Raw genomic sequence first — 22,478 nt, 5'->3', positions numbered from 1 at the left:
GTAAAGAGAAAGTTGGGATTAACTTAGATTTAACTTTTTCCAAGCAGAGGGAGAAAAAAGTAATGGGGTTAAGGGTATTTTCAAAGGAAGAGTAAACTGTGCTGAATCACATAATCTAGGCTGGCTAAGAAGGGAAGTGAAAACACAAGAGTGATGGTGACTCATGAAAAGTGGTATAATCGGTAGAAATTGGAATTGTCAATGAGGTCAAGATATCATTGCCATAAAAATACTGGGAAAGTGAGATAGAAAGCTAGGAAGTGATGGAAATGATAAAAGAGTGGGATGTTTGAAATAAAGATTTCAGAAGTAGTATAGCAATCAATAACATTCAGTTTAGACTTGAAACCTGGTTCAGCCACTGACTAGCTATGAGACCTTGAGCAAGCTCCATAATTTCTCTGAACTTCAGTTTCTCCACTTTAAAAATAATAATACCTACTTCATAAGGTTGTTGTCAAGACTAAAGGAGATGCATATTAATTGCCTGGTATGTTGCCGAGCACATAGCACTAAATAAGTGCTTATTATTATTTTGTGCCAAACCCTAAATTAGGTGCTTTCCAGAGAGCATGACCCTTAAAACTCTTTATCTCTTTAAAGATAAAGATTATTATCTCCAATTTCACGTATGTGGAAAATGTGCAAACCGAAGTTTAAATGACAGAACCCACATTCAAATCTGTTGATAGATAGGTTGAGAGATAATGCCAACAACTCTCAACCCTGGCTATGGGTTTAAATCACTTGGCAACTTTTTTTTCTGTATTAATGAAAAATGGATTTTGGAGTTCAGTTTTATTGAATTATAATTACATATCATAAAATGCATCCTTTTTTATATACACTTCTATGAGCTTTGATAAACACATATAATCATGTAAGCTTCACCACAATCAAGATGCAGAAGAGCTCCATCACCCCCAAAATAATTTCTCCATGCTGCCTCTTTATAGTTAAGCCCTCCTCCCACTCCCAGCCCCTGGCAACCACTGATTTGTTTTCAGTCCCTATCGGTTTGCCTTTTCCACAACATTATGTAAATAGAATCATTCAGTATATAACCTTTTAAGTTTGCTTTCTTTCACTTAGTAAGATGCATTTGAAATTCATTCATGTTGTTGTGTGTATCAGAATGTTGTTCCATTTTCTTCCCATTGTATGGCTAAACCACCATTTGTTTATCCTTTTACCAGCTGGAGGACAACTGGGTTGTTTCCAGTCTGTGGCCGATATAAATAAACTCACTGCAAATATTTACGTATAGGTTTTTATATAAACACAAGTTGTGGTTTCTCAAGTAAATACTTAGGAGTGAAGTTGTTAGTTTGTATGGTAAGTGAATGCTCAACTATAGAATAAACAGCCAAGCTTTTCTCCAAAGTAGCTGTATTATTTTTGACTCGCACAGGAATATGTGAAAGTTCCAGTACTTTGTCAGCACTCAGAATTGTCAAGTGTTGTTTTTTGTCATTGTTTTGTTTGCTTTTGTTTGTTTGTTTGCCATTTTAAAAGACATATAGCAATATTTCAATGTAGTTTTAATTTGCATTACTCTAATTACTAATGATGTTGGACATCTTTCTATGGGTTTGTCACCCATGTGCTCTCCTTGGTAAAGTGTCTATTTAAATCTTTTGCCCATTTTTTTTTTTTTTTTTTTGAGATGGAGTCTTGCTCTGTCGTCCAGGCTGGAGGGCAGTGGCGCAATCTCGGCTCACTGCAAGCTCCACCTCCCGAGTTCAAGCGATTCTTCTCCCTCTGCCTCCTGAGTAGCTGAGACTACAGACACACACCACCATACCTGGCTAATTTTTGTATTTTTAGTAGAGATGGTGTTTCACCATATTGGTTAGGCTGGTCTCGAACTCCTGACCTCATGATCTGCCCACCTCAGCCTCCCAAAGTGCTGGGCTTACAGGCATGACCCACTACGCCCAACCCTTTTGTCCTTTTTTAATTGGGTTTTTTATTTTCTTGTTATTAACTTTTAAGCATTCTTTGTATATTCTGGAGACAAGTCCTATATTAGGTATGCATTTTGTCACATACTTTCTCCAGTTTGTGACTTGCCTTTCAATTTCTGTTTATTTCTTTTTAAAACTACTGATGCCCAGACACCACCTCCAGAGTTTCTAATTCAATTGGCCTAGGCATTGGAATTTTTTAAAGTTCCCCAGGGAATTCTAATTCTAATTACTTTTGCACCAACATAATGGAAACTATTTGGACCACACAATCTTAAGAGAGTTTTTGGCCTTGTGGCACCATTCCCCATGCTATGCAAACCAGCTTATAACATGAAACAAATCTGACTCAGAGAGCAATCTATTTTCTTTACAATTTGTCAAGCTGGGAAGTTATAGCAACTTGCCAAGCTCCTCCCACTAGTCCCACCCCAACATTATGATTGCCCACTGCCCTGTCACAGGTGGAAGAAAACTTATCAGAGGAAGCAGCTTGTGCTTTGTCCAAAAGGTCTTATCTACTCTTCAGTAGCTCAGTAGACCACAACCAGAGCCCATAGCCATGCCAACCCTAAAAACCCTTTTGTATATTCCAGATTGTATAAACTAGATAGAGGAAATAGGTTTTTTTCTTCGTGGTTCCCACCTACAGCCTTTTGGAGAGACTGAAGGGTGGAGGCAGGATGGTTTACAGTGGTTCTCTAATGTAGTTGGCTATAGATGAAACACAGCAAAGCCATCGTGCCAGTGACATCCGGTCATTTAAAGCCCCAAGAGACTCTTATGAGTAGTGGAAGAGAGGCAGATTTAACTTTTTTTGTAAATTTATGTCCAGTTCTCTTTTAACATTATTAAAATTGTTCCTCAAACAGAATACAGGTCTGAATCACTCCTAAGCTCCTACACTTTCTATAGTAACCCTTCAAGCCCATTTCTCAAACATTATTGGTAAGGATTCAACAACAGTATGCATACACAGCATCAGTCCTTTCCCTGGAACACAGTACTTATAATTTTTGTCATCTACTCATAAGAAATATTTGGCAAAAATCTAATAAGATAAGGTTCAGTAAAAATGTACTGGGTTCCTACCATGTATCAGTCCTGGGGCAGTACCAAGAATAGGCAAGAAATTGCCTCTTATCTATTTCCAAAGGACCCATTGCTATTGGGTCCCATTGCTTATTGATGGTGATGAATGCCAAACCTGATAACTGACTATGGCAATAATAGTCGTAACAATGTAATAGTCGTAGTGGCAACTACCACTTATTGAGTACCTACTTTGTACCAAAAGAGTTCTAAGTGCTTAACACATTATTTTACTTAATCTTCACAACAACCATATATGACAAACAGTGTTACACTTACTGCATATTCCAGATGAGAAAACAGAGGATTCTGAAAGGTTTGGTAATTTGCTTAAGGCTCCTGCTTAAGAGGTGACAGCATGAGGAATGGAGTGAAAACAGTCTGACTCCAGAGCTTACTTCTTCATCATTCTGCTGCCCTGCTACTGTATTAACAGATTACATTACATTCAATTGCAGACAGCAGAACACCAAAATAAGGGAGAATTTCATTTCTGTCCTGTGTACAAGAAGCCTGGAGAGAGGCAGCTGTTGTGGCCTCTCAGACATGGGGACACAGGCCCCTTTATTTTTCTGCTGTGCCAGTCAGACATTTGGCTTCCATTGCAAGGTAACTCAAGACTCAAGATGACTGACGAAGCTCCAGTCAGTATGTCTGAGTTCCAGAAGGCAGGAAGAAAAATGGAAAGTTGGGGCAGGTGATTCCTTACCTTTCTGTCCCCTTTTTTGTTGTTGTTTGCTTGTTTTGAGACAGAGTCTCGCTCCGCCACCCAGGCTGGAGTGCAGTGGCACAATCTCGGCTCACTGCAACCTCCGCCTCCTGAATTCAAGTGAGTCTCCTGCCTCAGCCTCACGAGTAGCTAGGATTACAGGCACCCACCACCATGCCTGGCTAATTTTTGTATTTTTAGTAGAGACGGAGTTTCGCCATGTTGGCCAGGCTTGTCTCAAACTCCTGACTTCAGGTGATCTGCCCTCCTTTGCCTCCCTAAGTGTTGGGATTACAGGCGTGAGCCACCACACCCGGCCCCTTTCTGTCCTCTTTTTAAGAATCTTTCTTATAAGTCCTTCCGCATTTCTCCCACTGACATTGGCCTAAACTTAGACATCTGGCCACAGCAGTGAGGCTGAGAAGTATAGTCTTCTAACTGGGTATTTTGCCAACTCCAGAATATCAGAATTCTGTTGATAGGAAGGAAAGGAAAAACTGGCTGCCACTGCCACATCTCTAATGGATGCAAAATCCTGAAGCCTTCCAGTTTGCTAAGGTCAATTTTTTCTGCAATATTTAAATAAAATTGGTTCTGATTCCCAATTTACAATGTGAAAATCTAAGGTCCCCCTCAGTAAATGTAGGGAGTTGTGAAGCTGACCTTCCTCTTCACTCTTCTGGCTCTAAGTCTCTGCTTCTACAGAGTCTCTGTTTCCACTTTGCATTTTACCTCCTTACCTGCTGTCCCCTTTCTTTATCATTATTATCAAACTCATCTGAACAAAGCGTCAGTAATGCAGGATTGTGTGTGCCATAGACTTTATGGAAAGTTTGGACCAGAGATGGGAGATATAGTACAGTCAATCCTAGCAAACAGCAAGCTCACACTTGAATATAGGACACTCCAATTCTCTTTGCCTTTAGGGAATATCCACCAACCCTCTCTTCTTCTTGGCACCAGCTTTTGGACCTATGGATGGGCGGCCTTTCTCCCATAACCTCACCTTCTACTCTGCTCATTTTCAAGCCCTAAAACTCTGTCCATATCCTACCAAGCAGTTATTTCTTCATCACCCTCCAAGTTCATCTTGGTCATTCTCCAAAGAATATCTTTTCCCCAACCAAAATAATTTATTGAGGTAATTCACTAAACAAAGAAGGTTCTCAAAGGAGGGATTTGGGGGCCACGCTGGGAAGGTTAGGTATCATCCTCTAGGCATTGAGAAGTTCAGTGACATGACCAGATACGTACTTTAGTAATACAGTGGAAAGAGAATGGAGGTAGGGAAGCTGTTATGCACATATTCCATGAAACATACAGGAGATATGAAGCCCTAGTCCCTGAAAGGCCAAAAGGAAGCTTAGGATGAAGAGAATTTGGGCATGAGTAGATAAAGGACAAGGAGGGAGAGCAAGAAAGGCTCTTTCTAGCCAAGAAAAGACATATAATAGAGAAACTATTGAAACAATGTCATTAAAAATAGATTTTGCAACGCAGTTCTGGTGCCAGAAAGTGAAAGTAGAAACAGAAAACTCTAGCAAAGAAGACCACCACAGAACACCACAAGGGGTCTAGAACTCATCTTTGCGTGTAGCACACCGCGGAAGGTGCTTTCATGCAGCACCTCCTTCCCATCCTCACCAACCCTGTGGAGGGAGGGATGACTGTTCTGCTCTACAGACGAGGAGCCAGAGTCAGAGGTTAAAGGAGCTTCCTGAAAGTCCCACTGCTATTCAGTGCTGTGCCAGAACTCAAATCTATGACTGTAGCATTCCAAAGCTCATGCTCTGCCATTTCAGCAAGCTATCTCTGAGATCTTTGAAGCCAGAAAATCTTTCTCACTAGATGTGAATTAATTGTGATCAATTCCCATTGATTGTGTCTGAAAGGCAATGAAGGGTCATCACACTGAGCAGTAATTTTCTTGGCAGCCTTAGTTTATGATTTGGCATTAGGGTTTATAATCTGTGTTTCCTGCCATCCTCATTTGATCTTTGGCACCTCGTGATCCATCATCAGGCAAGCTCATGGTAATGGAATCCCTGGGGAGGAGGTAAGAGAGCGGAGCCCTGTTGAGCAGATGTCTCTCCACAGGTTCCCAACCTCCTCCCGGGTGGGTTCTTGCAAAGCTCAAATGTAGGCTCCCCATCCCAGTATTCATCTTGGGTTTGAGTTTCATGATCAAAGAAAGATTTCTAAAGACTCAGTCTATATAGATAGTCTGACAAGTTCCCCTGTTTTATCTTTCAGAACAATAAACGATTTTCCCTCCTGAAATTGAAGACAGCCTTGAGAGGTGAAATAGGAGGGTTGGTCCTTTGCAACTCCTCCATGATCTAGGACTAGTCATTCATTCCACAACTTGCATTTGTTTGTTCCCCGAAACACCTCTGGAAACTGCTGTTAACAACACCGGGGAGTGGAAGAGGCAGGATATTGTGAGGACGGGAAGGAAATGCAAAGATGAACAAATGCATGCCAGTCCTCAAATCTCTGAAAGACTAGCTCTCTCAAATGTCCAAATACACAGCCATAGGTCAAAATCATAATAATGATGCAGCCACTCCTGATGCTTATAAAGTCTCTAAGATATAATTTAGCAAGCACATGATAAATGTTAGTTCATGTTATTATTACTATCAGTTTTATTGTTATTAGGCAAATACTGTGCACCAGGCACTGTGCATACATTGTCTCATTTAATTCTCTCAATCTTCCTATCACGTGGATATTAAGGTCTCAATTTTGTGACTCGTCATAAAACTAAACCAGAGCAGTTTTGCTGTGCCTCACACTAGCTGAAAAAATTTGCATCATCCCAACAAACCCTACAAAATAAATGCCATTATTATATTCATTTTGCAGATGACAAAACTGAGGCTCAGAGAGGTTAGGTGACTTGTCCAGAGCTACAAGGTGGTCAGTGGCAAAGGCTGGGTCTAAATATGATTCAGCCTGATTCCAGAGACCATGACCCCCATGCTCCATACAGACACAAACTTCCAAATTTATTATTTATTTATTTATTTATTTATTTTTGAGATAGGATTTCACTCTGTCCTCCAAGCTGTAGTGCAGTGGCATGATCATGGCTCACTGCCGCCTCAGACTCCTGGGCTCGAGGAATCCTCCCACCTCAGCCTCCTCAGTAGCTGAGACTATAGGTGTGCATCATCACACCCAACTAATTTTCTTCTTTCTTCTTCTTCTTCTTCTTTTTTTTTTTTTTTTTTTTTGTAGAGACAGATGTCGCTATGTTACCTAGACTGGTCTCAAACTCCTGGCCTCAAGCTACCTTCCTGTCTCAGCTTCCCAAAGTGCTGGGATTACAGGTGTGAGCCACCATGCCTGGCCCACCCCTAAATTTAAAAACTCACCAAAGAGAACCAAATGAATCAAGGAACCCTCACTTTTATTGGGGCTTCAAAAGACCCTGTACCTTACCCTATTGATTAGCAGAGCACTTTTGTAGATCAAAACTTCTCTAAATCAGATCATGAAGATAATTTGTAAGCTCAGCATCTTTCTGTCACCTGTCAGCAGTGAGGAGAAAGGTGTTGTAAAGTTCATGTCGCTCTTCTATATAGGGATCAATTGACAGCCCTGTAGGAAGGATGTCAGTTACCAATTCAGAGAAGGTGAGCACATTTTAATAGAAATTTGCAAGTTTCTCAGATTGTTGATGGTGATAATGAGTTTCCTCCAGCAAAGCCAGGAAAACCTGGGCTTCTTTTACATCTTCTGCAGCACCTAGTAGCGTGGACAGTGCATGCCATGAGCACGTAGCATGGCTGTGGGAGGGACTGACCACCTTCTCTGGGCCCGGCATAGCAGGAGATGCTGCAGAACATGGGAAAGAACTCTGAGACAAAGGGCTTGATATCGATATGAAGAAACAAGACACACACACGTGAAATAATTGTGAGTGCTGCAAGAGACAATCAGGCCTGGTCAGAAGTTGGGACACCTGAGGTCTAATTCCAACTCTCATCCTCAGCAGTTCAGGGCCCTCAGGTAAGTCATTCACATGACCTGATCTCAGTTTCCTCCGCTGATAAATGAAGAGTTTGAATTAGATTGCCTGTCTCATTAGTTTGCATGAAAAACGACCCAGGGAGGGGAAAGATTTGTAAAGAAGGGCCTATTGTCTCAACTCCCCTGCAACCCAACACACGTCCTAACCCCAGCTAGCATCTGGGAGCCAGATGCAATTAGTCCCTGTAGCTGAACTGCCTCTGTTCAAGACCTGCTTTGCCATTTTCTCCTTGTATGACTTGGGAAATACACTTAACCCTAGAGCTTTCCAAACAGGTTGCTGAAACTTGGAGGTGTGCCAAAATATGAATCCTTCAGCTTTAGGACACCTGGAAAGTGCTATAGGCCCCAGGCTAGTGAGCAGCCTCACCCTTTTATACATTACCTCCTTTCCATATCCATACAAATATATATGTAGATTGAGACAGAGTCTCACTCTGTCACCCAGGATGGAGCACAATGGCATGATCTCAGCTCACAGCAGCCTCTGCCTCCGGGGTTCCAGCGATTCTCCTGCCTCAGCCTCCTGGGTAGCTGGGATTAGAGGCATACACCACCATGCAGGAATAATTTTTGTATTTTTAGTAGAGATGGGGTTTTGCTGTGTTGGCCAGGCTGGTCTAGAACTCTTACCTCAGGTGATCCGCCCGCCTCGGCCTCCCAAAGTGCTGGGATTACAGGCATGAGCCACCATGCTTAGCCCAAATATTATCTTCAAGGTGGGTTATGCGATGTGGAAAAGGTTGAGAAGTCCTGATAACCTGTTGAGATCTTGGACTCATCATCTGCAAACGGAAATTTTATTAGTTTCTGCATTGTAACCATCTTGTGAAGATTAAGATTTTGTATGTAAAGTGCTTAATATGCCCATGCACATAGTAAATGCTCGGTAATGTTTGTATTATTATTATCACCACTACCAAGACTACTGGCCAGTTTCCAACCTGACAAGGCTAGGTTCTTAATGCAAATGAGTAGTCCTGGTGCCAGTGCTGAAGGTCCTCAGTCCGCCCCTCACAAAAAGACTGGTAGACTTGCCTCCTACTCACTTTCCTCCAGATGAACCCTGTGCAAAGACTATGCTTTTGACTCTGAAAGTATATGTCCAAGAAGAATTCTCTTCCTTTAAAGGAACAGCCTCCTTTAACAAGGCTATGCCTTAAAACACATTAATAGGTCGTGCCTCAAAACAAGTAAATAAATATGTATAATAATTACAAACAGTGACAAGTGCTATAAAGGAAAATAAACAAGGTATCATGACAAAGTACTTTTTCTGAAGAAGTGATACTTAAGCAACTTCAACTTGGTGCACTGAAATAGACGCTAGAGATGCAGAGATAAGTAAGGCATGGTACCTGCCAACGGCCACAGAAAACACCTGAGACAGGAATGTTGATGAAAACTCATGAAGAGGAGTTATGCCAAACACCAGCCCTTGCCCTCAGAGGTTTGCACAGGTAGACTTTCTGAGTGGAGTCTAACTGGCCAATCACAGCAGCTCAGGAGCTTTGCATGTGCCAGGCCATCTACTTTGAACACTCTGGCCCACTCCTCACGTTGCTAGTTCACAGAGGCTGCAGACAAGGAGCCACAGCCACCCCAAGGAATCAAAGAGCTCCTGACACTTGCCCTGGCAAGGAGGTGAGATCACCAAAGCAAAGGGTGCAAGGAGAGGAAAGAACTGAAGGGAGAACTTTGTTAAATGACTACACACAGATGGAGATGGATAAATAAGAAGCAATGATGAAAAAAGAAAAGAAGTGGGCAGAAGAAAGCGAGTGAAACCAAAGGAAGAACAGATTCTTACACAAGGGAACAGAGAGGGAATAAGTGTTTGCATCACAAGCTGCAGGGACACTGATAAAAGGCCATTCTGTTGACAGCTTGTGGGTTAGAGATGGCAATTTCTGGGGTGTAATGAAGGCAAACACCACAGTGCAAAGGGTAGCATTAGCATGGAGAAGAGCAAACAGCAAGCAAGAGAATGGATCCTTTATTTAACAACCCAAGGAATCCATTTGTCCTGGACACAACCTGTGCCTGTGCCTTTTTAAGAGTCATGAGTACGTATGTGAAAAACAATTATTTGCTAATATGCATCACAAACATTTTATATACTATTCCTCACCACTGGTCACTCTCATAGATCTGGCCATAAGTCCCTCACAAAGTAATTGAAAACATTTATATAATGTATACATTTACATATATATGCATATACACATATTTGCACAAATATATCTGTAGATCTTATTAACTCTTCAGACATTTCCTACTTGGAATAAATTCAACAATAGCCCTTGGCTATATTAATTTCTCTTGAGAGTTTGTTTATAAATGCCCTAGCTTATCACTTCTTAGACTTTTTAAAGAAAAATAAGCAGTATAATGAGTTTCTCTTACATGTGAAGCATAGATACAAACACCTGCTCCTTTGAAAACATTTCTAAGATTATTTTAATTAGGAGAGTGCTTATGTGGCAAAATACTATAAGCTCAGCCGAGGGCACTTGCTATTTTCCTTGGTGGGAAAGCCTCTTTCAAGAAGCCCCCCAGTGTATCCAAGGGAGTCACTATTCCATTCACTGGAGTTCTCTTGTTCAAAATTTAGCTCAAAACTCTCCATTGCTGTTGCATTCAGTAGGAGCTACTTAGCCATAAACAATCCATCAGGACCATGTAGGTGAGGCTCTTTGGAAGAACAGTAACTGCCACCTTTATCAGTTGTGCACAGAAGACACTGTGGCCGCAGTTTACCCAGCGCACGCCAACCTTCCATCCTCATGGATCAGCAGCAGGGGGCAACACTCACGCCATAAAATGCAAATTGTACACATGTGCCCTATAGAAGGCTGAATCCACCTAGAGTTCTGAGGGGTGGGGGAGTAGAAAAGGGGAGAGGAGAAGGAAGGAGGTGAAAGTGATAGAAATTTGTTTCACAGGATGGGGGAGAACCAGAAGTAGGCACTGTAACCACATCCACCTCACCAAAAGATTCCCTCCCACAAGCCTCCTAAATCCGGAGTCTCTGGCCCCGTTCTTCCCCTCCCTGTGCGTTGGCATCCCTGTCATGAAGGGTCTCTCATGGCTTTGGGACAGCCCCCCACAGAGCGGGTGCAGGCCCTTCAAAGGTTTGCTGTGTCTCCCCTTCCCTGGTCATCTTCTGAGAATTTGTCCCCTCCCCGTGGAACCCCCATTCACCTGCTCCTCATCTGGGCTGGGGAAGCCATGCGAGGGCGCAGGTGGGTCCTCTCAGCACTCACCTTGAACCCAGCTCATTGTATTCTCAGGGCAGGGGGTATGGCTGACCCCCCACAGAATCTTCTGAGATCTGTCATCTCTGTTGGTGCCACTTTCACCTGCTTTAGAAATGGGACACTGCCTACTCCCTGAGAGTGATGAGTTGAGAAATATTCAGGTGGGAGAGAATTGCTGGTTGTCACTTCAACTCCAAGTCTCCTTTCCTTTTCTGCACAAAGCCTTTTTAGTCCACTTATAAGAGTCCTCTGGATGAGAGGCAGTAGGTCTCACAAAGAGAAGTTGAGTGAGAAAATGGGAAACTTCTCTTCACCCTCACAATTTCTAACTGCAGTTGTGGAACAGAACAAGAAGTTTCTAGATTAAAGATTTCAAACCTAGGAAGAAATTTCTCCAAGTTCTGTTTTATAAGTGCATTGAGCACACCTAGGGCTTGGTCTAGAATCTAGATGATTTCTAATTTTCCTACCAACTCTGAGACTCTAAAACCATCAGCCAACAATGCTTGCTTCCAACCTGTTTTATCCCACTCTGAGGCAAAGGCTCCTGTATAAATACTCCACAGACTACTGCTAAGTAAAGCTCTCTGGGATTCCTCTTCCTCGTCAATGAATAATAGCCCTAAGCTCCCACTGAAGGAGTACCTACCATATGTCAGGAACTATAACACATGTCCTTTGATGACCTATAGCAACCTGTATAGTAGGTATCACCATCACCATTTTCCAGGTAGGGAAACAGGGTCAATGAAATTGGCTGACCGGCTCCAGACCACAGATAGCAATAATTTTATTTGTCCTTTTTTTTTTTTTTTTTTTTTTGAGATGGAGTTTCGCTCTGTTGCCCAGGCTGGAGTGCAATGGCACGATCTTGGCTCACCGCAACCTCCACCTCCCAGGTTCAAGCGATTCTCCTGCCTCAGCCTCCCAAGTAGCTGGGATTACAGGCATGTACCACCATACCTGGTTAATTTTGTATTTTTTTTGGAGATGGGGTTTCTCCATGTTGGTCAGGCTGGTCTCGAACTCCCAACCTCAGGTGACCCACTTGCCTCTGCCTCCCAAAGACCTGGGATTACAAGCGTGAGCCACTGCACCCAGCCTATTTGTCCTTACTTAGTATGCCCAGGCACTGGGCAAAGTGATCTGTGTGCAACATCTTACTTCATTGTCATAACCGCTCTCTGGGTCTTTCTCCAGAGGCTGTGTGAATTCTATGACACCTCACTCCCTCTCCTAAAGGAGAGGAGGGGCTGCTGATGCTGGCCTTAGCATTCTCTCCCAGGTTGTCTAAGCATCAAATGTGAAACCAAGTACAGTGAGTCTAGCATAGGTAGATGCCAAGAAAACACGTGCCTTCGCCTTTCCCTTTTGTAGTGACTTTTTCCTTCCAAGGTGGCCTTTGATGATAACCTGAAGCCACCCACATAAAAATGTTAGGAGCAGAGAAAAGGACAGTTCCAGCCCACTTGCCACTTCGACAATGAAGAAGGACCAATCTGGGCCAGAAGACGGGCTTGGGGCACAGATAACCCTGTGGATTGTTTAGTTGAAAGTAACCACATGAGCAACATCATCACCATCATCATCAATTACCATCATCATTATCATTTGATAAAGCAATCAAGTTAAACAATGTACATTGATGATGATTATTAACAACAGCATGACCAGATAATACTTGAATTCCTCATATTATAGAGACTGTACCTTCAATAGCCTCCAAAATATTTTCATAGAGGGAGATCTAGAGAAGAGAGTAAACAGATAGGTTGGTTACATCCTTTTCTTTTTTTTTTTTTTTTTTTTTTTGAGACACAGTCTTGCTCTGTCGCTGAGGCTGGAGTGCAGTGGCATGATCTTGGCTCACTGCAACCTCCTCCTCCTGGGTTCAAGCGATTCTCCTGTCTCAGCCTCCAGAGTAGCTGGGATTACAGGTGCCCACCAAATGCCCAGCTAGTTTTTGTATTTTTAGTAGAGACGGGATTTTGCCATGTTGGGCAGGCTGCTCTCAAACTCCTGATCTCAGGTGATCCACCCACCTTGGCCTCCCAAAGTGCGGGGATTATAGGCATGCACCACCACACTGGGCTTATTTTTGTATTTTTAGTAAAGATAGGGTTTTGCCATGTTGGTCAGGCTGGTCTCAAACTCCCGACCTCAGGTGATCTGCCCACCTCGGCCTCCCAAAGTGCTTGGATTATAGGCGTGACCCACCGCGCCCAGCCGGTTGGTTACATTTAATCAACAAATTGTTAAACTTCCTTGACCTGTTTGGGGGGCTGACTTCTCTGACTCTAAGGACAACTTATTTCCTACCTGTTTATATGTTGATATATTGGTGCTGTGTTTTGGAGGACTTGGGAGTTCTCTATTCCCTACCCAACTTTAATTGGAGCCCTGTCAGGTTCAATAACTGATGGTGTCATATACCCCTGATTAATGATGCTGCCTGTCCCCTAAACACAGGTGGTTACTGTCCACATGGGGCCTGCTTGGGCAGAGAAATCATAAGTCTCTTCTTAGACACAAAAAAACATAGGCATTCCCAGACAAATTACTTTTCCTCCAGACACATTCATAAAAATTGCCTGGGCTTCCCTGACAGGTGATGGAGTGACCGAGGCTGCTCAAGTAGAAGAGACAGTAGCAGTGAGGCTGAAGGGACAGAGCACCTGACCAGTCACTCCCTGAAAAAGAAACCCACAGTTTTCTTGGCTAACCAAGGACATCAGTGCAGGTTCACTGGGTCCAGCCGCACCATGACAGGGCCTGGATAGATGTTTCTCCTAACCCAGCAACCTGCTTCTCAAGACAGCAATAATGGGGACACTGCATTACCCACCATATGGAACTCGGTGTCATGGAGAAAATAAATGTCTCTGAGAGAATTCACACTTCATTTCTCTCTGAGGTCCTGCGATTCCTCTTCATACCCTACTCCCCATCTACATTTAGGCAGGACTAGCAACCGTAGCTACATATATGGCATGTCTTAGCCCTGCTGTGGCTTTATAAAAGGAAAAGGGATGTTTTAAGAAAAGTGAGAAAATGAGAAGAAAATAAGTAACAACTCAGCAAAATGCTATATTTGGTGAGGACTTTCTTAAAGACATGTTTGGGCCTAAGTAGTGAATTTCACAAATGTGGGCCAACGGCTGATTCCATCCTGTGTCTGGCAGATGGCAGATAGCTGGTACTTGGGAAGAACTGATTTCATGGATGAGAAATCACTGACCTCGTCCATTTCCTAGATCAGCCCACCCCAACCTTCCTGCCTACCCAGTGTGAAGTATAAGACACAGTATGTGCAAAACCTAATAGGGCCTGGTATCAGTGACCTATGGTCCACTCAAGGCAGCCTGACCGAATCTCTGAGCAACACTCCAGTTGTTGCTGATCCCAGAGGCCTGAATGAAACTGTAAAGTTGGCAAATTGTTTTCTTGGACACCTGCCTCCACTCCCTCTCATAATTTCTGATAGCCTCTTTCCCTTTGGACAGTCCTTCTGGCTGGTGAGTTTTCTGGTCTGTTTCCTCCATGATACTATAAGGCCCACAAAAAAGAGACTATATTCTTCCTGTTCACCTTTGAATCCTTAAAAGCTGATATAGATGCATAGAGATGATACCTTACCAGTGCATGGGATAAATGGATAAGTGAATTAGAAAGCTCCTAAGGCTGGGTATCAGGAGACCTCAGTTCTAGCCCAAACTCTGCCATTAATGGAATACACAGCTTCAGATCTGGGGCTCAAATGCATCATCTATAATATAAAAAAACAACTCTGATGAGCAACTGACACCCCTTCCCATTCCCATGCTCAGTACAGCCCTGGGGGTCCACAGAGGAGGGTCAGGGGCTTTGGGCAGGTATGGGATGAAGGAGACCTTGAGCAGACCAACCTCCATTCTCCCACCCCTTCAAAAGGAACCACCTGCTTTCACCTATTTATGTATTGGGCTCTCAAATAAGACTGTGTGTGAAAAAAAGTTCTACAACTAAGAAAGAGCTTTAAACTATACAAGAAGATGAACAAGTACAGTCCTTTTCAGCTAGTCCTCCCGTCTATCAAAAAGGTCCCACCCCCTCAATCACTCGATCTCAGTCCACCTCTGCAGGTTCATCTTCCACAATCTCCAAAGTAGCCTGCATGTGTCAGCCCAGCTACACCTTTCCTCTGCTTGAAACCACCCTTTCCTCTGTTTTTTTCGACTGGCAAAGCCCAGCTCACCCTCCAAGAAGTAGCTTAAAAGGCTCCCTCCCCCAGTCTCCCTGCTTCCATAGCAACCAAAGAACCCTGCTCCCTAAGAAGCACGCTCACCGCACTGGGCTCCAAGAACACCTCATAAATGCTCGATAGTATGAAATGCTGGCTGCGTGGAATCAGCTGTTTGTTTATTAAACTCTTTCCTGACTGAAATATAGATGCCTCAAGATCAGGAAATCTGTCTCACCGTTTGTGTCTCTGTCATTCATTACAGTGCCTCATTTCGTAGACACTTAATGTGTGTGGAATGAAGGAAGGAAATTAGAAAGTCAAAAGTTATTTGGGAAACTCTTAAATTAACGGCTAAGTATGTTAGGGAATAGTCAAAGTAAGATAAGCTACGTATTAATGGGAAAATCTGTCTATCTGAGTAGAGTAATTGGCATTCAAGTGTGAATAACCCCTAGATTTAATCCTTCCAGGTGAAAGTACACTTATTTAAAAGTACTTATTTATCTAATGGCTTTCTTTGCTGGAATGCAGAGGGAAATTCATGTCTTAAGTGGAGAAGCCTTTCTCCACTTATGATCAGGCAAGATAATCATTGAATTCATCATATTATGGAAACTGTACCTCCAATAACTTCCCCCTTAAGTGGAAAAACTTCTCCACTTAAAAATGGATTTACCTCCTTTTGCCTACTCCCAGCTGGGTCTTTCTCCTTTACTCTCTTAAGAAGGAGAAGCTTTGCCTCCTGGTTCTAAAAGGGTTATAGGGAATCCAGGTAGGCTGCAAGTGACTCAACAGAATTAGAGAGGGAGAAGCATGTCATGATTCTCTTTGCTGTTGGGTTGTGCTATGTTAAGCATAGTTTGGAAAGGTCAACATTGTATGTAGGTTGTCTGAAAGTACTAAACCTAAGGCTGGCTCTTCACATATATATATGATAGAATCATAGGCTCTAACTTGAAAGCAAAATCACATTGAAAAGGACTATATTTTTCTGAAACCCCAAATCACACATCATCTGGGATACACATAAGAGGATTAAAAGGAATATTGCAAATCGAGAATCTCCTGGTACCTTGTCCCAACCCACTTTTCAATGTGGAAGTTCTCTCCAAGTCTAACTGATTTTTAGCCTGGCAAATTATGAATTTAACCACAAATAGTTCTGGGTACAGAAATATAAAACACTAGAAATGGGACAAAATATAAATAGGAATATGTTTACAATAGATTTATATGATGGGTAACTGAAAAGGTGTCAGACTTGCAGGCTTCTTACCTCTTGTCCTGCTGAAATAAATCCTTTATATTTCTCAGAGACCTAGACTTCCTTCCCATCTCTGACTAACACTAAGGGAAAATCGCCATCATGTGGTCTGCAACATTCTGCCACTCACTGATGGCTGCCTGCACTAAACATTGGATTTCATATTGATTATCTCTAGCTATATGAATAAGTACTTTTGAAATCAATATGCCTCTCCCTCTAATCACTTGGTGGATGACCACAAAATGTAAAATCACTCTGATAATAGCATAAGGCAAATATGATTAGAAAGGTAACTCAGGGACAAAATTTTTTAATGGATTCACAAAATTAAGTCAATATTATTTATACATTAATCTTTTTTTTTTTTTTTGACACAGAGTCTTGCTCTGTTGTCCCCACTGGAGTGCAATGGCACAATCTCAGTTCACTGCCACCTCCGCCTCCTGGGTTCCAGCGATTCTCCTGCCTCAGCCTCCAGAGTAGCTGGGACTACAGGCGTCCGCCACCACGTCTGGCTCATTTTTTTTGTAATTTTAGTAGAGATAGGGTTTCACCATGTTGACCGGGCTGGTCTCAAACTCTTGACCTCAGGGGATCCACCTGCCTCGCCCTCCCAAAGTGCTGGGATTACAGGCATGAGCCACCGCGCCCGGCAATTGATCTCTCATTTAAAACAGTGATTCTCTACCCTAGTACACCCAGATTCATTTTTGGTAATAAATACTTTGTAATGCTTCCTCTACTATTCTGGATGAAAGCTAGAGATGGTTACCTTCCTATGCACTTAATTTTTTAAAAACTAAATATGTCCTGAGTATGAAAGATAAATCAAATGAAAGTAACTTTGAATAAAATCAATATTTATTCCAACATGTGAATGCTGGGGTATGCGTACATTAGGAGATGCGAGGAAGTCGTCAGATGTTTGCAGTCATTTGTAGAACCACTGTGAGTATAACAGCCACAAATGTAGACTCATATAGGTCTGTCATTCGATGCTCAAAGACCATGAATAACGTTGTTGTTGATGATGGTCTTCCAAAATGATGATCAACTCGGTAAATTCCAAACCAAACAAATGACAACTGTCTCTCAATTTACCCAGCTGTTGCAGTCCTGGAAAATTCAATGTCTAAAAAGCCATGCAGAAAAAATGCTTTGTGTGTATATGTAAAATGGAGACAAATTCAAGTTCAAAAATTATAAACAGGTTTGTACTTAAATGAATGTCCACTGGGGCCATCAGCAGTCATGTATGATACAAGACAAAGCTTCATTCTGTGAGTCAGTCACATTGCAGAATGACGAACAGCCCAGGCCCCTGTCCACTTAATGCCACAAGTGCTCACACTCATCATGAGAACCATAGACACTCCCACATATTTCCAAAATTCCCCTAGGAGTCAACACCACCTTTACTGAGAACCATTGGTTCATACAGTATTTTCTACAGGGCTTCCCTCACTAAATAGATGATTAAGAGTTGACTTTAGCTGTAAAACCAAAGAGTGATGCACCAGAAGGGATCCTAAACCATATCTAATTGGCCGCCTCATTTCATCCATAGGAGGGTAACTGGCCCCTCAATACTCAGTAACCTAGGACCCTAGATAATCTAGGATAAAAACCAAGGTTTCCCTGGGCACGGTGGCTCATGCTGTAATCCCAGTACTTTGGAAGGCTGAGACAGGCGGATAACTTGAGGTCAGGAGTTCAAGACCAGCCTGGACAACATGGAGAAACCCCATCTCCACTAAAAATACAAAAATTAGCCAGACATAGTGGTGCATGCCTGTAGTCCCAGCTACTTGGGGGGCTGAGGCAGGAGAATGGCCTGAACCCAACAGGTGGAGGTTGCAGTGATCCAAGATCACACCACTGCACTCTAGCCTGGGCAACAGAGTGAAACTCCATCTCAAAAAAAAAAAAAAAAAAAAAAGGTTTCCGTTTCCATGCTTTTAATTTCTTAGTGAAATTAGAAAGATACTCTTGAATGTGTTTCTCTTACATACCAGATATTTTGAAAAAGTTGAATGAACGAGAACATTTTTCTCAGGATATATGAGGCTGTAAACATTCAGTTCTCACCAGTGAACTTCAAAGCCAGGCTAGACTCTCTCTAGTGCCCACTCTAAGTCTGAATTTCTCCATACAAACAAATCAAAAAGATTTTAAAATACTATAAGATCTTTTACAATGTGTCCAAAACAATGATTTCTTGGAGCAGAAATTGTCTTGTATGGTTAGTGCCTGGTTGATTTTCCCACTGTTCTCCCCAAACTATAGTCATCAGGACCCCAGCAGGACCTTGGGAAATGACTAAGTTTCCAAATGCTCCTTATACCATGCACAGCCAGGGCCTCTTTCTCTGATTCAGACAGCAACGGACTGGTCCGTTCACAAGACCTAAGGAAGACTTGGCTATTTGCTAATTACCCTTGGCAAGTGTATTCTGGTGGCAAAATGGGTATTTTTAAATTTAATTTGTTGATCTAATGTTATGGAGAGAATGTTTGATTGCACAGACTCCACAATATTGGCTCTCCAAATTAAATTTGCAATCAAATCAATGCCTACTTCAAAAGCATCATCTGGAAAAGATTTTACTTATAAATCTTGTATAATATCAGGTGGTAAAGTTGGGTGATGAGAATAAGCTCATAGAATGCAGGAATTATTGGGTAATGCTGTGGCTTCAATACCAAAGCAGAGAAGTGAGTTGCCTCTTCACTTCCTTCCTCACACAGCACTAAAAGAGCAACTTAATCCATACGTGCAAACTCAACTCCCGAGAACCCTGAAAACACACGGCATTCAAGAAAATATCATCAGGTTCTTATATTTAATGCATGCACACTCTATACTTTCCCCATGGAAGAGTTCTTCAGGCCTTTCTTCAAAGACCATTTCCTCTTAATTTTAGACTCACTCTAACAATTTAAATATCAGGCGTTGGAAGTAGCAATTTAGAAAAGAGGTGGTCTGACTGCTCCAGGTAAGCACTGGGACAGCAACAAGAAGTAACAACTGACAGTCTGACATCAAGGAAGATGGAAAGCTATATTTACAAAGCAAGGGGAGGAGGGCTGACATCGGAACTCAAAATAAATAACAGCCTGGACTGTTTATATGTAGAGACAAACAGCTTCACTATCCCTGAGAGCATCTCCATAACACCGAACAATACTGTAGCTGATGTAAAAGAAAAGCTAAGTTGTGCTCAATAGATTTTGCAGCAAAATATTACAAAATTCAGTATAACAGATAGAATCCTAGAGTGTCAGAGTTAGGAGATCCTTAAGAGAGTCTTTGGTGTAGCACTTTTATTTTAAAAACAAGGATGCTGAATCTATAGCGGTGGAGTAGAAACAGGAGCCCAGCATAACTGGTCCAGTGCTTCTTCCATGTAGACACCCTACAACTGAAGCAATGGAGGGGAAGGAAGAGATAGTACATCGCATGGAATCATTTATTATGCCATTGCTTTTGACATCTCTGTTTTTGCTTCTTTGCATTGATTTCATCCCCTTCCAAAGGAGAAGAAACCTGCTCTCTTTATTCACAAAAGTGTGAACTATTGTTCCCTGGTTTGTGATGAGAGAACCTCAGGGTTGGCCCTTAACAAAATTGGGACTGAAGGTAAAGTTGACTTTGAGTTCCCTCCTACATCCTCCTACATCCCACCCCTGGTATGTTTCCTCCAAGCTGTCCTATGTCTGTCCTCCAACTCGTTGCCCTACTCACTGGCCCACACCCAGCATTCCTAGCACAAAATAGGAAATTCTCCCAACTCCCAGAAGTTTGATATGTTCTCAATCTCTTTCTAATTTATTATCTAATTACATCAAAGAATGAAGCAATATTCCAGTGCATTTCAGATACAAGTTGGCACATGCATTACCTGGGGAGCTGGATAAAATGCAGCATCCTGATTCCTATCTCCTGAAATTAGGATTCAATAGATGATTCTGGTGGAAGTGGGCCCTGAACCCACTTTGTAAAACACGTGGCTCTGCTTACCTGGCCAGCCTCGTCTCCTCCTAATACCTCGGTGCACACTCCCCTCCCCTCAAATACTTCATACTGTCTCTCTCTGCCATGTCTTTGCCTCATGTTCCACCTTCTTCATCCAATTAATCCCTACATATGCCTCAAAACCCTCTAAGTACATGTCTCACATCTCTCCTGTTATTGTTATACATTTTTAGATTGTCAAGCTTACACAGCCTACAATGGGCACTGATGGCCTCTCTCCCCTTAAGGGCAGGGGCATATGCCATTTGTCTTTTTTATACCCAGTGCTTCACACCCTGCCATGCACATGGTAGGACTCTAGAAGTGTTTGTTAAATTACCTTTTGTGCACGTGCTAAATTTCCTTGTTAATAATTAGAAATTTATTTATATTTGCATCTTTTATCTACCCCCTAGATATAGTACGCCATTTTCACAGACTGCTCAAAGTATCACTGTCAAATGAGGAGCACTTTCTATAATATGTAAAAACCAAAAGAGAAGAAGTTTGTGCATAATATCACCCTGGTGCCATCAAGTGTGGGGGTCGTAATGAGTTGGGCCCATGTTCACACCAGATATCTGACACCTAAGGAACATGACAGAGACACACACAAGTGGAATATTTTCTAAATAAAGAACGGTTTACAACAGTTCAGTAGAATTAGTTCTTATTGCCTTGCTAGTCATTCAAGTTCGCATTTTTCAGAAGTGAGGTTGGAAGAGGTAAGAGTTGGCTTTGAGTCGATTCACATACATAAAACTTTGTGTGTTTGTTCTGAGATCCTAGAGAGTCTCAGTATGTTCTCTACCCAAGATGGTTAGCCACAGGATGTCAGCTTTTCTCCTGAAGTCCACCATCTGTGTATGTCTGTCCCTTGCAGGCGTCTGCTATGCAGAGTTTGGAGTTCGAGTCCCCAAGACCACAGGATCTGCCTACACCTACAGCTATGTCACTGTTGGGGAATTTGTGGCATTTTTCATTGGCTGGAACCTGATCCTGGAGTACCTGATTGGCACTGCGGCCGGAGCCAGTGCTCTGAGCAGCATGTTTGACTCACTGGCCAACCACACCATCAGCCGCTGGATGGCAGACAGCGTGGGAACCCTCAATGGCCTGGGTGAGACTGCCACATCCTCCTACCCTCAACATGCAAACTTACCAAGCCCCATAAATGAGTTCTCCTTTCAGAAAGCAATTTGGCAAAATGTATCAAAAGCCTTAAGTATATCTCTTTTCTTTCTTTTTTTTTTTTTTTTTTTTTTTTTGCAAAGTAATCCTTTCTCTATGAATCTATCCTTAAAAAATAATTCTAATGTCCATGGAAGCATTATACAAAAAGATGCTCATCACATCCTTATTTACAATAACAAAAAGTTAGAGACAGCCTAAATATTCTACAGTGGGCAAATGACTAAGTAAATTGCAGACAAATACTATGTAGCTAGCAATTAAAAGGATGATTAGGGAAACTTGTAATAACATGGATTATGTTTTAATGTAATATCATATGTCAAAGGATACAAACCATACATGTGCATGTCAATAGCTATATAAAAATAAAACCAATGCAGAAAAAAAAGAACTGTCAGCAATTTCTCCAGTGGTTTCATCAGATTTTTTTTCCAAATTTCAATGAAAAAAAATTAATGAGTAAAAAGGGTTCCAGCCTAGAAGAGGTCAGGAAGGGGTAATATAATAGTGAATGCTAAACCATCAGAAGCTCATGTAACAAATACCATGAGACCTCAGGCTCCATCCATCATTTGCCATCCACTCTCTTTTTTTAATTATTATTTTTGCGACAGAGTCTTGCTCTGTTGCCCAGGCTGGAGTGCAATGGCATGATCTCGGCTCACTGCAACCTCCATCTCCCTGGTTCAAGCAATTCTCCTGCCTCAGCCTCCTC

General features: G+C 42.2%; 1 protein-coding gene across 1 annotated transcript in view; it reads left to right on the top strand.

The window, feature by feature from the left end:
* Positions 1–22,478, top strand: part of SLC7A14 (solute carrier family 7 member 14) — a 116,092-nt gene that overhangs the window by 59,812 nt on the left and 33,802 nt on the right. Inside the window, 1 exon segment of the mRNA NM_001257912.1 lies at positions 21,453–21,689. Within this exon segment, the coding sequence (NP_001244841.1) occupies positions 21,453–21,689 (237 nt within the window).

This window comes from Macaca mulatta, chromosome 2, assembly GCF_049350105.2.
Source record: "Macaca mulatta isolate MMU2019108-1 chromosome 2, T2T-MMU8v2.0, whole genome shotgun sequence".
Lineage (NCBI taxonomy): Eukaryota > Metazoa > Chordata > Mammalia > Primates > Cercopithecidae > Macaca > Macaca mulatta.
Note: the sequence above shows the minus strand (reverse complement) of the source record. Positions and strands in the feature narration are given on the sequence as shown.